Source organism: Leptopilina boulardi, unplaced genomic scaffold (genome assembly GCF_019393585.1).
Source record: "Leptopilina boulardi isolate dan_hultmark-lab unplaced genomic scaffold, ZJU_Lbou_2.1 LbouV2_317, whole genome shotgun sequence".
Lineage (NCBI taxonomy): Eukaryota > Metazoa > Arthropoda > Insecta > Hymenoptera > Figitidae > Leptopilina > Leptopilina boulardi.
Genome location: NW_026137882.1, coordinates 75,650 through 100,571, shown reverse-complemented (window position 1 = coordinate 100,571; position 24,922 = coordinate 75,650). Strand labels below are relative to the sequence as shown.

Here is a 24,922-nt window from a genome sequence, read left to right as displayed (position 1 = left end):
ATGACAGGGTCTGTATGACCCAGTATGTGCTCCGAGGGTTAATAATTTAATGGATTATTTTCAAGTAAATTTATTTTCCATATAATTTAACCCGATTAGTATTATTAATTTAAATAATTTTTAATTTCATAAAATACGTAAATGAAAACGTATAATAATTTTCTCTTATCCCAAGTCTGTTACAATAACTTACTTCAGTTTTGACTGAAAGAGGATTAGTTATCATTTTACAGGGTGACCGCTGGACCGGAAAACCTAAAAAACCGGGAAATGACAGGGAATTTTTTTCATGACCGGGAATTTTGAAATTTTTTTTATTAAAAAGTGTTCTTGTGAGAGAAAATAGAAATATTTATTTTTAAATTTATTAATTATATTTCATTAAAAAAAATATATTCCTCTATAAAAATTGTTTATGTTGTAGAATATTTTTATTTATAAACAAGCAATATTTACTATACTTTCATGGTATTTTTTTAAAATTTTTAAATATGACCGGGAAAAATAATTCATATATGATCGGGAAATGACCTGGAAATGACCAGGAATTTTTTTTATAACAAAAACGGTCACCCTAATTTTAATAATCGGTCCAATATCCGTGTTTGTCAAGAACGCTGTTCAAACGACGAGGCATTGAATAAATGCAATTCGCTACGAGGCTTGGTTTTTCCCTCAATTCATTCCAAGATCGATGGACATGATTTACAAGTGCTTTTCGCGTTCGGTCTTCTCCCGAACGCCAACTTCGAATCATATATCCCCAAATATTTTCGATTCCGTTTAGATCTGGCGATTTAGGCGGCTGTGGAAGAAGGGTGATTTCTGGATGACGCTCATACCACTGCTTGGTCAAGCTCGCTCGATGAACCATACTACCGTCTTGAATGACTTTGAATTCCTCGAATTCGTTTACAGGAAGTAATCTACGTACGTTCGGTAGGAAATGGTGTTCCAAAATGTAATCATACTGCTTGGCATTCATTCTGGCATCTATTTCGACAATTTCACCTACTCCGAATGTGCTGATGAAACCCCAAAATCCACATGTTATTCTGCCACTATGCTGAAACGGAGCAACAAAATGTGGATTGAGCCTTTCTCCTCTAGGGCGCCATACCATTCGACGACCATCTTCAGACGTTGAAAATGTTTTTTCGTCCATACATATTGTATTTCTCCAAAACACTTCGTCTTCTCCATAAAACTGTAGAGCATAGCCCACTCTTTCTTCTCGATGATGACGAGTTAAAGCTGTCTTTTTTTCTGGTTTCCTATTTACAAATTGAATTTCCGCTAGGCGTCGTCGAACAGTCCAACGTGAAACGTTTAGTAAGAGATCGTTTTTTATTTTTACTGTTGGGGAAAACGGATCAACGTGAACAATATAATCGCGAATTTGTTCATCTTCATGAGGAGTAGTTTTCCGAAATCCTCCATTGAATCTTCTGTAGTCCCTCAAGGATGCGTCTCCACCTGCTTGATGATTTCGAACCCACAATCGTACCGTTTTTATTGAACATTTAACAATTTTGGCAATTTCGTCAAAATCATGTCTCGTCTCGTCTAAAGTTACTATTCTACTCCGATCCACCACTGAAAAGAGAAAGAAGTCTTTATTGTTTTTAACAAATTCTTTCTATACGTGTAATAAATTAAAGCTGAAAATTTTGAATTATTTTATTTTAGTTATTTAATTTTCTAAAAAATCGGAAAAAAAGCCCAAATCTTTTCATAAGGGTTCCTTGCGTATTCATTCGGCGTACAAAACCATAATAAATTTTTTTTTCAATAAATAATTTTAAACAAATTATTTAAACAATTAAATTAACAATGACAGACAAAAAAATTATTTTTGTTGGGACACTATGCTAGTATATTCTCATGTATTTTTTCTCACTGAATCCAAACTCAGAATTACCAGATTGGCTATCTTATTTTTAAGATATACAGAAAAAACGGCTCAAAAACAAAAATTAAAATCAAAAATGAAATAAACATTTTTAAGACTTGATAACGAAAACCATTAAATACTTTGCAATTTTAAACAATTTATAAGTTTTTAATTCTTTCTTTGAGAAAAAATATTAACAGTGATTTTTGTCTTTAAATTACTTATTATATATATGTATACTTTGATTAAAAAATTTTTGAAGTAATTTTTTAAAAATTTGTTTGAACATTTCAAAACAATATTTTTAACATTTGAGATTAATTGCACTGTATTTTTAGGACCTTAAACTATTTAAAAAACCACCGTAAGAAAAATCGATTTTTTGATCGATAACACCGTTTTTTCAGACCCGGTCACATATTCCGTTCAAAAATAATTTTCACTTTAAAAAAGCGTGTAATTTAAAGGTCTTCATTTAAAACTTTAGGCATTTAGAAATAATAGTCACAATAAAATTGTAAATTTATGTTTTCGATACAAAATATCTAGAGAAATGAGACACTGTTTGACCTGAATTAATTAAAATAAAACACTTTTTCTCTTACAATCTGAGGCACAGAAATCTACAAACGCGAAAAAATGTTATTTTTGAAAATGTTTTTGCATTGATACATTTCGAATAAAAAGCGTTCTGTAGATTCGCGTGTATCTTTAGGAATTTTTTTTACAGTCATTTAAAAAAGAATGTCACGAAGGTCTTTGAAACGAGGAAACTGTCCCCCTAATTTAAATGGACTTAAAAAAATGCCCGTGAAACATTGTTCATAAATAAATATTTTAAGAATAACACTATTTTACAAATTTTTAAAAAAGAATTTCATTCATGGCATTTGACCTAAAATAGCACGCTGAAATAAAAAATGAAGTCCACAATGAAAAACTAAACAACTTTAATCAATAAAAAATTAGTATGAATCTGTCTTATTAAGAAAAGCCTTTAAACTACAAGAAATACTCCATATTTTGAATTCTCGCTTAATTATCAATCAAGGTAGATTGTATTTATCCAAGAAAATAAAATAAAATTTATAATTTTCTGTGTTATAAAAGTGAACATTTAAGCTAGAAAATTAATCTTATTTTGAATTGAATTTAGATTTGATTTGGTAAAGTTAATTCAAATAAGTAAATAAGACTTCTTTTTGGTATTTTGATATTTTAGTAACTTGAATAAGCGGTATTTCGAACAATATTTTTATAATGGGAATATTAAAATTTTCAAGTAATCATTTTTAAAAGAGTTATTAATAATTGCAATAAATTTAATTAAATTTTGTTCTTCATAAAATTTTGAAAGAATCAGTTCAATAATTTTCAAAAGAAAATTATTCTGAGTAAAAATTTGTTGTTAAATAGTAATTATATAACTTTTTATGTTTTTCGTTTAAATTCAATAAAAAATTATCATATTTATTTAATTTTTACAATCAATAATAGTTAATTTTACTCTTGAAAAGATTGTCTACGATTTTGTTTGTTTAATTTTTTGAATAATATTTTTTTCAAAATTTTTTAATAATAAAAATTGTTTACCCGACAAATTTGCAAATCTATGACGCGCAGCCATTTTCAGAATTTTCAAGTATAATATTTAATAGAAGTGTTATTTTTACTCTTTGATAACAATCTTGCTGCATTAAATGTCGCAAACATGTGACTTGTCAAATTTTTAGGATTCCTTGGTTATAAATAGCAAACTCGAAGTTAACAGGTGATTGTTTTTTTTCTCTATGAAAAGTTCAATTCAACATAACCGTTCATTAAAAAAAAAGCGTTTTGAAATGGATACAAATCTGTTGAAATTGTTTTTGACCGAGTTAAAAAAATTTCCATTTATTTACAATAAAAAAATATCGACTTATCAAAATGTAAAAGGTCGCCAGCATTATGTTGATGCATTTACTTTGATTGCAGCGGAAATAATTAAAAAAGAAAATCAGTATTTCTATATTAAACGTAAATATAAAAATAAATTTTTATTAAAATATATATTAATTACTGTTTCTGTATAAAAATTATTAATTTAATTAATTTAATTATTAATTTCACTTCTAGCAACAGAATTGGAAGAATTGTGGAAAAAGGAAAAAGCGAAATATTATAGCAAATTAAGAAAAGGAAGTAAGATGAACAGCGATGATAGAGCATATGTAAAATTATTTGAATTTTACAGAGACTTCTTAAATGACCATAATAATAAAAGCAAAAAAATTGTAATCCTATAGGTAATTAATTATATATTTAATTAAAAAACAAAATTAATAAATAAAATTATATATAAATTCGTATAAAAAATATATATAAATAAATAAATTTGAGCGATCAGCAATATTCGGACTATTTTAAAAAAATATGATATAATTCGAAAACTCGTTTTTTTTCGCAAGCGATGATTTTTTGTTATATATCACTTAAAAATTTGAGGAAAAAAATGCCCTTTGCATTTAAATGTTTTGTGAAAAAAGAATTTTTCTTAATTTATTTTGTTTTCTCTTAAACAGTTATTTTACATCTCAGTTGAACTGAAAATATGAGAATAAAGTGTTTGACAATTTTTCAATTCTTTTTACTAAAAACTGACTTCTTCGTCCTATTAACAATGATTTTTAATTATTGCTGATTAAAAAGGATAAGTCGAAAAATGCGATTTTTCATTTTTTTAAATATCTTCAGTATATTTGAAAGTTTTCAAAATTTTTAAAAAATTGGATTTTTCTGCTTAAAACATGATTTGTCATTATCGTTTAGGTGAATATTTAATAAAAATTAAACATTAGACAATTTTTTGTTTAATAAAATAAATTTTGTTCAATAATTATAATTTCGTCAAGAAATATCATAAACCTATTAAAAATAAAATAATTGCTTTCGTAAGCTGAAATACATTTTTTCTGTTCATTGATTTTTATGGACAATATTTTTTATATTCAATATATCGGGGGACAGTATTTGTATTCTTTCTTTTTCAATGAGATACAAATACAAATGGACCCGCTCAAGTCATTTGAATTCACGGTGATGAAAAACAAATGAATATTGTTCAACTCACAAATATTGAAAATTGACATTTCGCAAAGGTTGAAACAATTTCTTCATTAAAGCATTTGATAAATCAAATATATGTAAGTGATCCACAAATATATATATATAAATAAATGGTATATTTATGTTTATTATATTAATTTTATGTTTCTTTTCTATTTCAATAAAAAAAAGTAATTTACGTGCTACTTAGCAATAGAATATTATAACCCTAAAATTTTTTTCACTTTTCATGACATTTACGAGGATATCAAAAAATGTAAAGAAAATACAATTTTTAATAACGAATAATTTAAGTGTTTTTAGTAAACTTCTAAAAAATTTAACTTCTTTATCGAAATGGCGATTCTTTTCAGCATTTAAGGTGAAAAAATACACCTTTCGACTTTTCTTAAAAAATGCTTTTTTTTCGTAAGATTTATATATGTTTTTAATGTTGTGATGACCGGTAGAATAGAAATTACTGAGACAAAAAAAAATCAATAAAACGTATAGGTAAAAAGCGCGGACGGTGGAGAGAGGCCCCACTGCACCGAGCGAAAAGTTGCGCACCAGCGACCGAAAACCGACTTAGCGTCGCGCAGCCCAAGTAATTTCCCCCTCCAGGCACTCAGACTTTCGAGCTCCCCCACCGCTTCTCTACCAGACGGACCGACATAAAAGCAGCAGGCCCGACACGGAGAGCTCAGAACTGAGTTTGACTCAGGACGAAGAGTTTCACTCTTAGAGCTTTCCCTATTTTGAGTTTTACTCGATAGTGAATCGAAAGAGAGTTTTACTCTCTCACGTTTAAGAAAGGGTTTTATCCTTTTTTAATAGACTTCAGGGCATCTCTAGCATCGTTCTCGAATCACGAGTATCACTCATGATCCCACCACCCAGAGTTTCACTCTGTCATCGTCGTACGACAGGTGGATCAGCCGAATCATCCAAGGAGCATCGTTGGGGTGATCGTCCATTTTCCGCAAAGTTACCCCTCTAGCATTAATATAATTTTCGGTAACGCCGCGACTCGCTTTATTTAGTTTTCGCCCCGTTTACATCATATAAGTTACGCGGATGAGCGGATTATTCTCGTTACTTATCGATCTGACATTATTTCTATTTGTAAGCCTTTTCTTTTTATTGTATCTATCGGCGTTAATTTATTTTTTCACATTTGTTAAAGAGATCACGCGTTATTGTTTGTAATTAGATTCCGTAACAATTAATGTACCGTGCGCAGATCCCGTTATTATTATTATACTTGTCCATTTCTAAAATATAGTTATCTGTAACTAATAAGTCAATTCTTTGTTTTATTTTTCGAATCCTGATTCCGACGAGCTTTTTCTATAAAATTACAATTATAAACGTTACAATGTTGATATTTTTTCTTATTTGAACCTATGAGAAAATTAAAGCGATTGACAATTTTCTCATTTTTCTTTTAAATTTATTTAAATTATGTATAATCTACCATGGTTTATCATCTCGTAGCTGAAATAAAATGTGAAAAACATGATGTATTTACTTATTTTTTCACTTTTTTATAGAAAATTGAAAATTCATCGTAACTGTTAGAAAACCGTTTTGTTTTTTCATGTTGACTGTGAATATTTTCTGTATTGCCAAGTTAATAATATTATAAAAACGAAGCTTTTTTCTTTTCTTAAATTTCTTGAAGAAAATGTGAAATATTTGAAAAATTTGGAAAAATCAACTATTTTGTTTAAATGATGTTTTCACTGTCCTCCACCTGACCATGTCATACATTTTAAGGATTTGACAATATTGAGTGATTTTCTTAAAATCACTTTTCTAGTCTCATCGGTGACTTTTTTAATCTTTAACCTGCAAAAGTAAGTTGTTTTAAAAATTGAAATTCTTCTAAATTTTTATCCAAAAATTGACTTTTTCGCAAAAATAATGATTTATATTTATGTTGAACTAAATATTTAGTAAAACACGGTGGTCCTTAACTCACTTTAACCCAAAAGTTTCTTCACTGTAAAATTTCTTCCATATCTTGAATCTGGACACTTTTCTAAGTATTTTGCAAAAAAATTCAAAATCTTTTATCTTGCCGTTTTTGAGAAAATCGATTTTTAGGTTAAGAAATTGAATTTTTTGTTTTATGAGAAAAATTATATAATATCAGGATAAAAAATTATGTAATTTAATAACTTTATACTAAATTAAAAATATTTGTTGAGAACAGTAGTTTATTTAACTTTTTTACAGAAATTCTTTAAACATTTTGGAACACAAAGAATAAAAAAATTGGGCGAAGAACATTAAATGTGCCCACTGTTATATGCACATACTGCTTGCAAAAGTTTTTGTGAATAATTCGGATGATTAACAGAAACTTTACATTTTTCCCACACACTTTGGAAGTCGTGATGCACGGCTTCCATAGCTTGCTCACTAAAGCTTCACGACTTCCAAAGTGTGTGGGAAAAATGTAAAGTTTCTGTTAATCATCCGAATTATTCACAAAAACTTTTGCAAGCAGTATGTGCATATAACAGTGGGCACATTTAATGTTCTTCGCCCAATTTTTTTATTCTTTGTGTTCCAAAATGTTTAAAGAAATTCTGTAAAAAAGTTAAATAAACTACTGTTCTCAACAAATATTTTTAATTTAGTATAAAGTTATTAAATTACATAATTTTTTATCCTGATATTATATAATTTTTCTCATAAAACAAAAAATTCAATTTCTTAACCTAAAAATCGATTTTCTCAAAAACGGCAAGATAAAAGATTTTGAATTTTTTTGCAAAATACTTAGAAAAGTGTCCAGATTCAAGATATGGAAGAAATTTTACAGTGAAGAAACTTTTGGGTTAAAGTGAGTTAAGGACCACCGTGAAAAATGATGTTTTTTAATGTTCGAAATTTTTTTAAAAATCAATTTTTTGTTTATTTTAAACTTTTAAAATTTTTTTAAAAATTGGAGTTTTCTGTTTAAAACATGATTTGTCCTTATCGTTTAGCTGAATATTTAATCAAAATTAAACAATAGACCATTTTTTGTTCAGTAAAATGAATTTTGTTTAATAACTAAAATTTCGTCAAGAAAAATCATAAATCTATTAAAAAGAAAATATTTGCTTTCATAAGCTGGAATACATTTTTTCTGTTCATTGATTTTAATGCACAATATTTTTTATATTCAATATATCGGGCGATAGTATTTGTATTCTTCCTTTTTCAATGATGATAATTATGAGGAAATCAAATAATGTGAAGAAAATACAATTTTTAATAGCGAAACCTTTTTATTAGCCGATGAACCAGAGATTTGAAAAAATTATTGGTTTAGTCCCTTTTTCAATTTTTTTAAAAATCTAATTTTCCATGTAGACGATGATGTTTTTTCTTATTTTTCAGCAAAAAATGTGAGAAAGATTATACGTTTGATTATTTCTCAACTTTCATGAAAAAATTCGTCAATTTTGGAAAACTCAACTTCTTTAACGAAATGGCGAAATTCTTATCAGCATTTGAGATGAAAATAAAAGAAGAATGATGCACTTTTCGTCTTTTCTTAAAAAAATGATTAATTTTTTGTTCGATTTATATTTTTTTCTAACGTATACATTTTTTCACAGATGAACTTAATAATGTATGAGGAAATGTCATGCTTCATTTTCTTTGAGCTGGAATAAAATATGAAAAACATACTATATTTGCTGATTTAAAGAATTTGAAAAATCAAGTTTTTCGTGTAAATAATGTTCTTATGTTGACCAGAATATGACACACATTTTCAGCATTTTAAAATGGATTGCTTAAAAATCATTTTCTTGTCTCACCGGTGACTTTTTTTCATTTTTGACCTGCAAACTTTAGTTATCTTGAAATTATTGAAATTCTTTCACTTTGACTTTTTCGTACAAATTATGATTTATTTTTTACGTCGAACTAAATATTCAGTAATAATTATGGGTTTCCCATTGTTCAAATTTCATTTAAAAATCAATTCTTTGGTTCAAACCGTAATTAGCTTTTATCATTAGTTTCCAAATATTGCAAAATGTATGAGTTTGCTCATTTTTAAATTAAAAAAAAATTTAATTTTTCGAAAATTGTCAATAACGGATTTTGTGTTTAAATAATATTAAAAAATTATAGTCCATGTATTTTTAAAAATAAATAAATTACATTATAAATATTTTTTCATCAATAATTTAAACATATGAAAAAATTATTAAGTTTGTTCACTTTTCTATTTTTTCCAAAAAATGTTACATATTTTCTATCAATCGATTTTACGGATAAAATGGTAATTATTCTTAATTACCGGGGTCAAAGTACAGGAATTGAATTACGTTTTATAAATCAAAAAGACTTCATTTGAAAATCTATAATTTTTGAAAAAATGTATCTGGGAAAAATTTAATATTTTTTACACAAACTGTAATTTTTCTTCATAGTTAAGCTTAAAATATGAAAAAAATGAAACGTTTGCTATTTTTCTATTTTTTTCTAAAAATCGATTTTTTTTACGAACACTGACCTTTTTTCGTTGTTGACCTTAAAATATGTGAAAAATGATGCTACAAAAATCCTGTAACAAATTGTTTTTGAAAAATTGAAAATAAATCAACAATCGAAAGAATTTGACTTTTTCGTTTAAACTTTTTTCTCTCCGACGTTCAGCTGAATATAAATATTTTATGAAAATAATTCATTTAATCAATAATTAATTCTATTTGGTCTAATCGGTTACCTTTTTCATCTTTTAGCCGCAAACATAAGAGAAATAATAAATTTGAACATTTTTAAATTTAAAAAAAAATATTTTTGCTTAATTATTTTTCTTAAAAGTAAAACTGAAAATATGAGAAAAATGAAACATTTGACAATCTTTTTCAAAATATGAAACAAACAAAGCATTTTACTACTTTTTTTTGTTTAAACCATGATTTGTCATTACCTTTTAGCTGAAAATTTAATAAAAATTATTAATTGAACCATTTTATGTCTATCCTCTAGGGAATTATCCATATAAATACCATATGAATACCTTATGGAAAATGTTGACCAGATTGAGGATGACTACAGTGCAGTTACTTTAGCCGTATATTATGCCATTAAATTTGATTTGTCGATAGCTCACATCCGAACATTACTTGGATCATCTTGCAGTGATTTAGGAATTTGCGTTAACGGATTCACATTATTTCAAACTATGATTTTGTCTAATAAGTCAATAGATTACATTAAAGAGGCTGTGCAAGCGGGGATAAACATTGATGGCTATTCGGAATTGACAGATTAAAGAATTTTTACGATAGTCTGCATGCGGTTATTGAAAGAAGATTCACAGGAGAATATAAAAAACTGCATAGATGTCATTGAATACTTACTGAGTATTAACTTAGAGCCAAGTGTTAAAGACATGATTTACTTATCATTTGTGTTTTTCAGATATGATGAAATCATATCTGCACATAAGTTAGAAGCAGAATTTGAAAGACTACAAGAAAAGTTTGGTGTTTTTAAAGCCCTGACATTAAGGTTGAAAAAGTTTGGAAATCAAATTATTATACAAAAAAATAAATTTACAATACGTTCGATTTTAAAATTAAGCCCACGAAAAATAGCGAAAGCTCTTCGGGACTCGACATTTAAAAATTCGCTTGATGCAAAGCTATCCGAGTTGAAACTTTGCAATGAGCTTCAAATTTTTTATTGTTTGATAACAGATCCCTTTCTACGAGCAAATAGGCTGGTTTTTAAAATTAAAAAAGCTGTTGAAAATTTGGGAAACATCACCCATTTAAATTATGATTGCACTTGTATGATAGTAGATTATTTATCCGAACAGGATTTGGATAATTTTAACTCGATTATAGAAGGTAAATTAAAAAATATATTAAAAATATGTTTAAAAATGTTTACAATATATATCTTATAAAATTTATTATATAATAAATCATATTCTAATAATATAATATAAAAAATATTAAAATAAAACATGTAAAATTAAAAAGAAAACAAATTTATTTCTTACTGCAAAACATTAGTATTTATTGTCGAAAAAAATAATTTTCATTGACATTAAATTTTTTGGTTATCAATTTTCTTAAAAATTTTTAAACATTCGAAGCAATCCAAATTTTTTACTCCGTTTCAGCATAGTGGCAGAAAAACATGTGGATTTTGGGGTTACATCAGCATATTCGGAGTAGGTGAAATTGTCGAAATAAATGCCAAAAAAAGCCAAGCAGTATGTTTAAATTTTGGAACACCATTTCCTACCGAACGTACGTAGATTACTTCCTGTAAACGAATTCGAGGAATTCAAAGTCATTCAAGACGGTAGTAGGGTTCATATCGAGCCAATTGCATTTATTTAATTCCTATCGACGTTTGAACAGCGCTCCTGACAAAACAGATTATTGGACTGATTATTAAAATGATAATTAATGCTCTTTCAGTCGTATACAATTAAAGTCCGCTATTTGCAATGCATTTATCATTAATATTCGTTTATATATTAAAAAAGTTGTCGAGTTCCTTAATATTTTCATTTTTATAATATTGAAATTAAAATTACCAACTGTAGACATTTTTTAATGCAAAGAAATTTGTTGTAATTTAATTTATAATAAACAAAAAAAATGATAATTTACTTTTAATAAACATTTAAAACCTAAATTTAAATTTTACAACATTAAAGTGCTTATGATGATAAGAACTTTCCGCACCTTCGATTAACTGAGTTAGAAAGTTTGATGCGACTGCCAGAAAGTTTATGTTTTTTTTTCATATTAATTGCCTAAGCAAGCAGAACAGCTATCAAAAACCACATTAAATTATGTCTTCTCAAGCTTCTTTTAGCGCGCCAAATTCTTTACAACGTTCATCTGGAAACTCATGTTTGTCCACCTTCAGATCATTGACACACCTCCATATTTTGTTCAGCCTTCATTTTTGTCTTGTATTTTTCACTGTAAAAACAATTAATAATAATCAAACCATTTTCTAAAATATCCACACTCATCAAGCACGTAAACTTGCACAAAACTTGCAGCAAGTTTGCTATACAAAGTGTGCACAGCTTACAGTATAATCTTACTGCAAGATTTCAATGTAAACAATTTCTAATGAACAATTTCTACATAATGAAATTTACATTGAACACAATTTTTAAATAATTAAATTTTCAATTAATTATGCATTTTCCTTGACCCGAATTTTAATCTATCTAATTATTATTTAAAAGCATTTTTAATCTTGAACCGAATGGTTTTTCTCTTGGACTATTCGTGGCTCCCAATGATGGTCCATTGATGGTAAACTCTTGGGCTGTCCACGCCGATGCCAATGATTGGCAACCATCATTGGCCAATCATTAGCTGCCAATAATTGACCAATGGTTGTCATAGATCATTGGCAAATTCTTGGCTGCCAATAATCTGCCAATTATTGGCATCCACCATTGGCTAATTAATGGCTGCCAATAATTTGCCAACAATAAAAAAAAATTTTTAATTAAATTTAATTTAGAAATATTTTTTAAAATATTTAATATTAATATTAATTTAATATTTTTAAAATATTTTTTCATATTTTCTTTTATTAAATTTTATTGAGAAAAAAGTCTCCTCACATTTTCACGTGATAGGAACTCCTTTTGTTTCAAAAATTATTTGCCATCACATCCTGGAGCACCAGGAGAGGCAACGGGCAGAATATATTCTACGACAGCAGAGGATTGCCTCGCTCCTTATATACTATTCGGGTGGCAAGTTAGTTGCGCGAAAGATTGATGGTCGCCCTCCCTATGCGGCGGTGAGTAAACTAAATTCTATAAGTACTACATTCGCGCAGACGCAAGGCGCCAATTTAAATTCAAATTAAAAAAACTAGAATTTATTAGCTTTTCATTTTGAACAATAATTAAATGCATCATAAATTAAATCAATTTTCGACGACAAACTATTTATTACATTAACAGAATAATAAAGTGTTAAATAAAATTAAGTTCAATATGTCTTGAATTTTTCGTGAAATTGAGAAAGCCAAACTCGACTGAAATGTTATTTCTTAATTTTTAGGGATTAGTAAATGAACAATAATGCAATAAAAAAATATACATCTTATAAAAATAGTATTTTTAACATAATTTTTCATATTATTTTAATTTTATTGTTTTCTTTTTATGAAAATTTTTTTAATGAAATTTATAATGACCATATAAAAGTAATTAATTAGAATATTAAATTTTTTTCTGAATTAATAAATCATATAAATATTGATTAAAATAATAAACATTATTTTTTAACTATTTATTTTTCTATTTTTCTGCTACAAAAATTTTATTATTATTAACCAATATTAAAAAAATAAACATTTAAAGATATAAAAAACAAATATTTATTATTTTAAGGATTTTAAAAGTAAAAATTTAATTTTTTTCTTATTAAATTATTATTATGCACATTTTTAAAATTATTTCATTCTTATTAAAAAAAACGAACAAATAACGCAAAAGGAATGTGTCGATATTCTACCAAATTCATTCTCTTATAATAAATGCAATAACGATATTTTCATTAGGAAAAAATTTATTTAAGTTTAAGAATTTTTTACATAAATTAAAATTTAAATAATTTCCTAATCTATCACCTGCATTTCTTCTGTTTCTTTATTTTTTCTAAATTTTCATTCTGCTCTGTTTCGGTTGCATTATTCTTATCTATCACTTTATTTTCCGTGTTTTGGCGTTCTTTTCGTCCTCCCTCTCTATCATTCGACTGCGATAACCAAATTCCTATCGCACTGGAAATTTGTGCTTCTTTTACGTTACTTAATTTGAAATTCATTGCATCTAAAAATATTAATAATATTTTTAGTTTTAAGTAAAAAAAGAATATTTCTATTGTTGAGGCAAAAACCTTTTATACATAAATATGTATTAGTTTTCGAGAAATCTTTTTTCCCTACTCCTTTATTCAATTTTCCCTTTCCAGAATATTCTTTTTGAACATCTTTTTTAATAATAGTGGGCATAACTGCTTTAATTGCATCCCGAATATCTTTCGATGATGCAATTTCGCGTAATGTATGTGTTTTCTAAAAATAAGGAAACGAAAAAATTTTTAAGGTAATAAAGCTTAAATATAATAAACACATTGTAATACAATACTACAAATTTACCAAATTTTCACGAGTCTCAGCACTTTTTTTCAGATCATCTTCAAAGGAAAGAAATTTGTCAAGTGTCTCGACAGGCAATGGTAAAGTTAAAGATTTTTCCAAAAATGTTTTTACATCAGAACTGAAAGCAACAGATTGAATAACTTTTATGGTTTCGAGAGACCTCTATTCTACATCATACTGCAAGCTCCTTTGAAATTTTTCACATTTTTTACAAATGTACACAAATGTTCTTGTTTCTGATTCTTTAATTTTTTCGTCGATGTGATTAACTAACTTCTTCTCGAGTTCTTCAAACGTTTTTTCAATAAATCCCACAAACGCATTCAATTTTTCAGACTTTTGTCCGATAATATTTTGCTCTACTACTAACCGTTTAGATGGACTTTTATTCTCCAGTTCATTTTTTCCTACAAAATTATGAGGCATAATTATTACATAGTTAAACAACAGATAAATTGTCTTAAATAATTTTTTATTTAAACATAAATAAAAAATTAATACAATCAAAAATCATTTTTTACAACAGAAATGAATGCTGTGAAATGAATTTGATTTTGGGGAACTGAAAACTAATGTGAAGCCTCCTGGGGATTTTGTTTCTATTTGAAATTAAATTTTAATTGTTTCAAAGAAACTGATGTCATTTAAAAAAAAATTCTTTACGTTTTTGGTATCAAATTTAAAACTAAATAATAAAAATTTAAAATAAATTTTAGATTTACAGCAAAAAGAATGTCAATTTGAGAAAAAAAATTACAATTTTAAAAAAATTTTGAAAAATTACCAAAAGCATGAGAAATATGAACATATTAATAATAATTGTTTGATAATTTTATGCCTTAAAATTTATAAGATTAAAATAGTAAAAAAAAACTATATTTACTTTTTTCGGACACAGATTGCATGTTTTTCTGCTTGGTTTCATTCTCGGCGTTTTCATCATTCGAAGACAGTGAATCATATTTTGAAGTCTCTTTCGACTTTTGGAGTTCCGCTATGAAAAGAAAGAAAAATTATATTTATTTCCCAATTTTGGCCGACACCACGTAAATAAAATAAAAATATTTTAAATAAAAGTTTGATTAATTTTAATTTTGAAACAATTGTACGTCTGACAATAAATAAGCTTACGAAAATCATAAATCAAATATACAGTGAACTATTTATTATTATACAATTTTAAATAATTTACCCTTTTCAGATACTGATTGCGCATTTTGATAACTGGTATCAGATCCGATTTCTTTCTCACTCGAAGAAGATGAATTATATTCTGCAGTCGTCTTTATTGTTTTGAATCCTGTAATTTCTTTTAATTTGAAATTTTTTATATAACAGAGTAAAAATAACTTTAATTTTTAATTTTTACTTCATTTCGTTTAAAAAACAAAAGCGAATAAATTAAATTTGAAAAGCTTTGAAATAAAAACAAGTAAATTTGATTTGTAGCAAACTAATTTCTTAGTTAATTAAATATATTCATATATTCACGGCATACTTTTCGTTCGTACACGTTTTTTAGATTTTTTGTTTTTTTCTCAGCACTACTGTCTGTCGAAGAATTTCCTTTGGTTGAAGAAGGAGACTTCACAATATGATTGTTGTTTCCCGAGTCTACAAATTTTTTTTCTAATTATTTATCAAAGCAGGTAAATAAAATTTTATAATATTTAAAAAAAATTATTTTACCTTGATGCTCTTCCTCCATGTCAAAATCTAAAACTTTTTGTAATGCACTTTCAGCTTCCTCTTTTGACAGTACTTTTATGGAAGAATCTTTTTCGTTTTGCTCGGCGTCTGTACTGTTTTGAATGTACCCATCTGAGATCATCCTTTTCATTCTTCGATGTGCTGTTGCATAATCACCTTAAAAAATATAGTATTTTAATTAATATTATGTACAGTTATTGTACCTATAAAAAATAATTTAGTTAATCAAAGTGAAATTAAATTATTATACGCTTTAAACTTACTAGCCTGTGTTTCTACATTTACTGAAAATTCCTTCCACGATTCTACAGGATCAGATTCTCCACGAACCCAAGCATCAACAAATTTATAGCATTTAGGATCCGGATATTTACACAAATAATCATTTTCTTTCGATCCACTTTTGATCCAATTCTTGGGAACTACTTCGATAGACTTTTTTGCATTTTTTTTGTAGAAGTAAATTTAACGATAATAAATTTCGTGTCCGGTTCCCAATTTAAACTCATCTGAGAAGCAATAAAATTATAAAATTTTAACAAATTTACAATCAGCAATAAGACCAAGAGGAAGAAAAGATTTGTCAATAAGCATATTCTACAAGCGGCACATTCGACAAAGAAAATTAGAGTAAATCATTTCGTTAACAAAAATCTTTTAATAGACATAAGTTTTGACAATTTTAATCCGATAATTATAAACTTTAAATACGAAAAAAATTTATTGCTCTCAAAGGTTCATAGTGTGATTAATTTCAAACAATTGTATTTTACCAATTCAAATTTTCCGATATTTTAAGACTTGATACGAGTTCTATTTTACGACTGGTTTTCTATTTTTAATCTCGGGCACTTAAGATATTGAACAATAAATTATTTTGTAAAGTTTTTTTTGGAATAATTCAAAGTAATAAAATTGCACTTGGTTAAATAGATATACCAAATTTTATGCGTTTAATTCAATGATACACGAAATTTTTTCTCATGCGAATGTGTCATCAAAACAAAATGTAAACTAACATAACCTAAACTTGTCAAAACTTTTTCCAAAAATTCACAGTAAGCAATTATTATATATTCACCTCGCCAACTGTCCTGTTTTACTTACTATTCCACGGATTTTACTCTTTTTCCCCTTCGATAATCAGTGTAAATAAAATCTTCAATAATAACACAAGCTTTATAACCAACGAAATGTCTCTCAGCGCATACGAAGCATAAGAATCCGCGGGAAAAGGTCACGTGAGTCTGTGTCAGTTTTGCCAATGGAAGCCTTATACATAACTATATATTTAAATTTATCTTCGTATATTTAAAAAAAACCTTTTTTCCCCCTTCTTTTTGCTGTTTTTTTGTTTAACGATTTATTTCAATGATCCAAAAAAATATTTCTATTTAAACATTCTTTTTGAATCATGTTTTTAAATTTAGTAATTTTTTTTCGTGGTGGCTTGACTTATGGTTTTTTATCATAGTGTGAACAAAATGTTTATTGACGTCTGCTTCACAATTTCTTTTGGTTAATATTTGCTTTTAAAGAAACCTAGTTTTTCGTGAAATTTTGCTTTTAATAAAGTTATTCGTTTTTTTAAGTCTGTTATTACATATATCTTGTTTTTTTTGACGTTTGCTATTTAACAAATTGTGTTTTTTGCTGACGTTTGATATAAGACAAATATTGTTATTTGTAGATGTTTATGATGAAATAAGGTTATAAAACAATATAAGGATTGCAGTCTTCGAAGTGACACACTTTTTTACTTTTTTGCTACTTTTTTTGAAAGAGGCTACTTTTTTGCTACTAATTTTGTCCAAAAGCTACTAAATGCTACTTTTTTAAAAAAAAATAGTGCAATAAATTGATGGAATGAAAGATTTTTTATTATTTAGTAATTTTTTTATTTCAAAAAGTCCGCCAAGTCAATGAATCATTATTTTCCGCGTGGATGCAGCTTAAATAAAGGTGCCTTTTCATAGGGCAACATTTGCCAATTGAACACGTGAGATAAAAAAGGATAGAAATATAACTGTCCTTTTCTATCTCAAGTGTTGCTTCGGCAACTGTTGCCCCATGAAAAAGCATCTTAAGCGTCACTGATAACATCACGCAGCGTGCTCGCCATAAGCCATAACCTGTATTCTGTACAATCTGTTATCAGCACGCCGTGTACAAACTAACGAGTATTAGTGGTAGATTTATAAAAGTGAATTATTAAATCATTTAAGTTGACTGTACCCGAAATATTCATAATAATAATGGTAAGTTATCTTACAAACTTTTGTTTTAAATTTGTGACATATATGAAAGAAAAAAATTCAATTAATTTGACATTTTCCTTTATTTAAAAACTGTCATTTTTGTGTGCTAAACGTGTCAACACTATTAAAATTTACTTAGCAATATTTTTAGAACAATTTTACTAAATTTTGAAAGATCTAGTTTTACAATATATAAAAAAATATTTTTCGCGTATTGATAATTGAAGACCTCGACGGAATAACGATCTATGGCACAATTTAACAATTTTACAATAGACATGAAAAACAAAAATTTGTATCAAATTGGTTATAACAATATAAATATTTGTATTTAACATAAAGTTAGTAATTCAAAAATACATTGTAAACGAAAAATTGCACATTTTGATTCATAGTTTTCACAAAAATTAAAAAATAAACGAGTTTTTTACGTGCTATAGATCCTTATTCCATTACGACCTATTGAGATAGGCAAATGTTTTTTCTTCATACCTCGGTCGAAAGTACGTACTGATTGTAAAGTGGGTAACATAACCTCACTTTTTTATCATCTTTCATGGTACCGAGTAGCATATAGATTGTACCGGATACCATCTACCTTTAACCATCTTAAGATCATAATTTTTTACCATCTATTTCTCTCCGTGCAACCTTAATAAGAAAACATTTTTTAAATTTTGCTAGTATATATTGAATTGGATATATAAATTGTTTATTTTTCGAAATGAAATTAACAATTTGTTTTTTGTTTGTGCTGTAGATCGTTATTCCAACTAAACTTTATGATAAAAAAATATAAAAATTTACATTTTCTATACTTTATTTGCACTTTTTAATCATTTATACGTGTTTATTGATATTAAATGTACATGATTTCACAATAATTTCATTTTTGATAAAATGTGCCATAGATCGTTATTCCGTCGAGGTCTTCAATTATTGTGATCTGTTAAAGTGTGAATTATTATCAAATGTTTTATGTTTGAAAACTAGATGACCGATTAATCGGCGTTTCGATTCCTTAAAAAAAGATCAATTGAATCCACTACAATTAAACCACGATAATACTGTTTAGAACTGTTGAATAAGTTTTAAATATTTTCCAGGTACGTATTCTTAAAATAATATATAATCAACACAAAATTAAGTTGAGCTAAATTTGTATATATTTTACGTTGCCTAATTTTTTATAATTTATTTTTACAGATCATGTGAAAAATGGAAAACTTTTGCATTCTGTTGACAATTACTTCCTGGCTTGGCTAATTTAATGACATAATATTTTCCAATTATTTTAAGAAGAATTTTTTACGATGAAAGTTTATAAATTTCAATCAGACTGGCTGCAGCGCGAAGATGCAATGAATTATAAAATTGGAAGATGGTGGGAAAATTTTCAGGAAATGCAAAATCATGCGTATTGTCACGTATGTCAAAAGAGCTTTTCTTACTCAGCAAAAGGGTTTGCCGACATTTTTCAACATTCATCTTCTGTAAAACACGCTAAAAATATAGCGAATAAAGTCGACGTCAATCAATTGAAATTTCAGGCAATGGAATATCAAAAAAGCAACGTATCTCAAAAGCCTGTCAAGCTGTGGTCTTCTCACAATCAAAGTTCAACAGCTGAAATTTTATGGAGTATTAGGTGTATTCATTGTAACATGTCGGGAAATTCTTGCGACGGTCTAGCGAATACTTTTAAGGCCATGTTTCCAGATTCTCAAATTGTCAACGATTTTACATTAAGTTCTACGAAATTTCGCTATTTAGTTACGGAAGCGTTAGAACCGTATTACAAAACTAAATTAATAGATGATGTAAATCAAAGCTCAGGATTCGTCATATCGTATGACGAAACCACGAATGCAGAGGGAAGAAAAGAGTTACAAACGCGAGTACGATATTTTTCGGAAAAGTCTAACGAAATAATCGATCACCATTTAAAGAAGTATTTTTTAGGAACTGCGACAGCTGACATACTAGTGGAGCATCTAAATGATGCTATGAAAGATTTTGCGATAAACAAACTTATTATGTTAGGGTCTGACGGACCAAACGTCAACAAATCAGTTTATGATAAAATGAACAAACAAATGTTATCTTCTAGGAAGAAAGGTTTATTAAACGTAGGCACATGTAATTTACATGTTTTTAATAATGCTCTCGTAAAAGGTATTTCCGAATTTGGAAAAGACGTTAGTGACTTCGCGATTGATGTTTACTACTTTTTTCATAAAGAACCAACCCGTATTGAGGATTACGAAACTATTCAAAAAAAGCACAACTTAGAACCTCGTCGCTTTATAAAGCACTCATCTACGCGGTGGTTAACTATTAAAGAAAGTGCAATACTGTTATGCAAACAATGGCCAGCTTTAAATGAGTATTTTTTGAAATTTCTATTAAATAAAAAGGGAATGAAAAATACGTTAGAGTCTTTGCGGTACAAATCAATATCTAATCATTTAAGACAGAAAGATATGCTAGCGCAGATACACTTTGTTATAAGTAGCTCAACTTTATTTAACACATTCTCCAAGCTCTTTCAGAAAGAAGAACCTCTAGTTCACTTGATGTTCGATAAAATGGAAAATTTAATTTTGACTCTAGCTGGAAGAATTTGTAGTCCTGAAAGTGTAAAGCAGTTCAAACGTAACAAGTTAACATGTGAAGACCTTTTCGCCGAAAACAATTTTGTTGATTTGAAGTCAATTCCTCTTGATCAAGATGTTAGATCTCAAATGAAAGACTTTTCTGAAAAAGATTCTTTAATATTTTTAACGAATGTTAGAAATCATTATAAAAAAGCTGCTTTACACATTTTGGAGAAGTCCTCTCTTAGGGCCTACCCTCAGTCAAGTATTCTTTATGCTTGTAGATGTCTTCAACCACGAAGAATCTGCAGCAAATATAGCGTTCTCGATATAGTCAAAATAGCAGAAAATTTGCCATTAGAAAATTTGTCGACTACCGGACTCATTGATGAGTGGCAATTATTACAGCTAGAACCTTTATCCGATCTTCAAGTAGATGAGAGATTCGATCATTTTTACCAAAAAAATATCTTTCAAAAGAAGAATTCTAGTGGTGATTTAATGTTTCCATTAATTACGAAAGTAGTGAAAGTAGCGCTATCTTTGTCCCATGGAAATGCAGACGTTGAGAGAGGCTTCTCAACATCGAAATTAACTTTAACAAAAGATAAGACGAGGATGGACGAAAGAACCTTGAATGCGAGATTAACTGTATATGATTCGACAAAAAAATTCAAAGACCAATTGCACCTGCTCCCAATAACGCAAGATTTGTTAACAAAAGCGCAATTTGCACATCGTTCCTATAAGGATTATTTAGAAAACGAAGAGAAACGGAAAAATGAAATGTCTGAAGCTTCTAAAAGGGAAGAGCTAAGAATTGAAGAGGAAAAGAAAAATTTAAATCGAATAAAACAAATAAACAGCAATCTTCAAGAGCTTAAAATACAACTGAAAAGCCTTCAAAAGCAAAAATCTGAAAAGGAAAAGAAAGTCTTAAATAATTTATTACAAAGCAGATTGTCCAAAGTTCAAATTAACTGTAATAAAGAAATTCTTAGTACAAACTCACAATTAGCTAGTAAGTCACAAAGTAAAATTAAGAAGAGCGTGATCAAAAATGCGACAAATGTAAGGGAAAGTAGCGAATCAGAAACTCTGTCAAGTAAACCTAAAGCGAGAAAACGAAAGACTGATAATAAAAAAACTGTGGTACCAGAAAAAAAACAAAAAGTAATTCAAAATAAAAGAATTGATAGTTTTCTTAAAACCAATCAGGAAAATAAAGGTATTGTTTTTATTCCTCACGATTCTGAACTTAGGGATGGAAAGGGGAAACGAAAAGTCGACTTTCGACTTTACAATCGACTTTAAGTCTTTCGACTTTTTAAAGTCGACCGAAGTCGACTTTGTAAAAAAAGTCGACTTTTTATCGACTTTTTTTGAAATCATATTTATTTTAAGAATATTCATTTATAACTTATTAATAATTATCTCTGAATCATTTTTTTAAGAAAAATCTAATTTGATGAACTTAAATTTAATTATATTACAATAAGTAATACTTAACTATGAAAGGAAAAATCCAGAATAAACATTTTTAATGTAATTGATTATATTTCTACATTAATGGTAAAAACATTCTATTTTAAAATATTAAAATTATTCTTTATCATCTAATTATAATTATAATTCAATCGAAATTATTGTTATTAAATATTATTTAAATATTCTTATTAAAACACATTTCCTTTTTACATTCTGTACACTGCACTTTACTGCCGTCACCAATTTTTGAAAAATAAATCCAAACAGCACTAGGACCCATGTGCTTAATATTTAATTAAAAATAATGTCGTGCAACACAATGTACGAAAAATAATATATAACGTCCCGAAAACCGTTAGTCCACAGTTTCGTCATGCGTGTTTATCACGTGTCAGTTGTTTTTCATGTTGACAGAAAGTCGAGAAGTCGACCGACGAAGATCGACTTTCATCGACTTCGACCAAATCAAAGTCGACCGCGAAAAGTCGACTTTTTAGTATCGAAAGTCGACTTTCGACTAAAGTCGAAGTCGACTTTTCCATCCCTATTCTGAACGAGTAATTAAAAAAAAAATTCTGATGGCAGATCTTCTTTAATTCAAATTCTAGTATAGATTTCTATTGAAAATTAAGACTTACTGTATGTGAAATGTTACTAAAAAGTACGTTTTATTTGTTTAAAATATCGACGAAGAAGTGAATTATCTTTATTAATATTAAAAAATACGTTTTATTATCTGCGAAATTATTACGAACGATTCTTTTTATTTAATTAGTATTAAAAATCATATTTTATTATTTTCTAAGTATTACGAACTATTGCGTTTTATTTATTTAGAATATCGACATGAAAGATATTACGTTTATATGTTTGATTTCAATGTTCTAAGAATATAATTTAAGAAAAAGTCTTACTGAATATGTTCTTTAATATAAATTCAAATATAAAGTTTTATTGCAAATAACGACTTAATACACGCAAAGTATTACGAACGGTTGTATTTCTTTTATTTTAAATATCGACGAAAGAGATATTATGTGTTTAATTTTAAAGTTTTGAGCTCATAATTAAAAAAATTCTTAATGAGTACGAAGTTTTATTGAAAATTAGGATTTATTATATGTGAAATGTTACGTTTTATTATATGTGAAAAATTGCGAATGAAAGTATTTGATTTCAAAGTTCTAAGAACGTATTTAAAAAAATTCTTACTTAATATGTTCTTTCTTTAATTTAAATTCGAATATGAAGTTTTATTGATAATTAAGATTTATGACATAAAAAATATAATAAACGATTGCGTTTTGTTTATGTAAAAAATCGCCTGAAAAGTTATGTTTCAATGTATTTCATGATTATTTGAAAATTTAATAAAAGTTTTATAAGTTCATATTGTTACTTATGTCATAATCCTTACAGTTTTTTAATGAAGAAAATATTTAAATTTAAACTCCTTACGTAAAAAGCTAATTTTACTTTATTTTAAACTGGCTACTTTTTTGATACTTTTTTTAAAATTGGAGGCTACTTTTTTTATTCAAAATGCTACTTTTTGATACTTTTTTTCATTTCCTACTACGCTTCGAAGCCTGGGATTGTTTTGTAAATTGGAGAGGAAAAAGTATTAATTTATTATTTAATTATTTATTGTAAGCTTGTTTTCTTGTAAAAATATTTGTTAAATCGATTATTATTATCTTACATTTATAAACGTGTACAGAGATTTGTTGACTATAAAGTCACTGACACATGTGATCTGGTCTTCAAAAAGAGACTTTACGTGTAAAAAAATCATTTTTAACTTTTTCGGCGATTTTGATAGTTGGAGACGCTCTTTAATATGGTGAAAACAAAAAGTCATCATTTGTTTAAAATTTTTCAAAATATAAAGATAACATGTATCAGTCTGTATCTCTTCAATGGTTTTTGTTTACTTCAACAGCTGTTAACAAATTTGCTTTAATACTTGTTTTTACACGTAAGTTCTCTTTTAGTAGACCAGGTAATATAAGGAAAATGATAATAATTATCCAGTTTTACGTATGTGTTGTTTAATATTTTTACTTTCTTAGGTTCTAATATTTAAAAATGTCTGATACTTATCGGAAACGAAAGTATCGTGCACTGAAACGTGAACAGGAGAAAATGTCTGTAAATAGTAGTTGTGATGATGATATCAAGAAACGAAAAATTGATGATGTCGAAAATTGCCATGTAATCGACAGTTTAATAGTCTCAGAATCCCATCAAAATTTTAAAAATGACATGGACAATATAGATGTGACTTTCGAAAATTTTAATCGGTCCAGTGATTTGTTTTTGGAATCTAGTGAAAATAAGGACATTATTTTTCCACAATCTGATTTAAACATAGACATCGTTGATCAATTTTTGCCTGAGGTTGACGATAACATTGATTTAAAAAGTAATTCCAGTGAATCAGATCAGTCATCTAACAGTTCACCAGAAGATATACCTCAAGCTTGCGAAATACCAGAAGTTGCGGAAATTTTGCTGAAAGGAGGAGTTAAACATTTTGCAAATTTAAGAGCAAAATTACATGTGTGGCAATCAAGTACAGGAGCTGTTTAACTAGAAATTGTATCAAAGAATTATTGGGTTATTTAAGAAGTGAAGGATTATCTGATCTTCCAAAATCATCAGCTACACTGCTTCCATCTCTTCCAGCTAAACATTTTGACATTGCAATT

At 27.5% G+C, this 24,922-nt stretch overlaps 2 protein-coding genes across 2 annotated transcripts; both read right to left on the bottom strand.

Annotated features, from left to right (window-relative positions):
• Nucleotides 1–13,620: 13,620 nt before the first annotated feature.
• On the bottom strand, nt 13,621–14,037 carry LOC127284048 (uncharacterized). Its single transcript, XM_051309328.1, has 2 exons — nt 13,894–14,037; nt 13,621–13,826 (listed from the first exon to the last, which is right to left on the bottom strand). The coding sequence occupies exons 1-2, from the start codon at nt 14,006–14,008 to the stop codon at nt 13,621–13,623; spliced, it is 321 nt and encodes a 106-aa protein (XP_051165285.1). The 5' UTR covers nt 14,009–14,037.
• Nucleotides 14,038–14,183: 146 nt separating this feature from the next.
• Nucleotides 14,184–16,446, bottom strand: LOC127284047 (uncharacterized). Its single transcript, XM_051309326.1, has 6 exons — nt 16,132–16,446; nt 15,848–16,024; nt 15,650–15,772; nt 15,351–15,467; nt 15,042–15,152; nt 14,184–14,565 (listed from the first exon to the last, which is right to left on the bottom strand). Exons 2-6 carry the CDS (start codon nt 15,996–15,998, stop codon nt 14,321–14,323), a joined length of 747 nt encoding a protein of 248 aa, XP_051165283.1. The 5' UTR covers nt 15,999–16,024; nt 16,132–16,446; the 3' UTR covers nt 14,184–14,320.
• Between the last annotated feature and the right edge of the window lie 8,476 nt (nt 16,447–24,922).

Bases quoted from the DNA above. Each gene is read 5' to 3' on its own strand.
- LOC127284048 (XM_051309328.1), bottom strand. From the start codon at position 14,008: ATGCCCACTATTATTAAAAAAGATGTTCAAAAAGAATATTCTGGAAAG. The intron at 13,827-13,893 runs GTTTTTGCCTCA...TAATATTTTTAG, and splicing joins TACATATTTATGTATAAAAG to ATGCAATGAATTTCAAATTA.
- LOC127284047 (XM_051309326.1), bottom strand. From the start codon at position 15,998: ATGAAAAGGATGATCTCAGATGGGTACATTCAAAACAGTACAGACGCC. The intron at 15,468-15,649 runs GTGAATATATGA...TCAAATTAAAAG, and splicing joins GTACGAACGAAAAGTATGCC to AAATTACAGGATTCAAAACA. The intron at 14,566-15,041 runs GTAAATATAGTT...ATAATTTTGTAG, and splicing joins GCAATCTGTGTCCGAAAAAA to GAAAAAATGAACTGGAGAAT.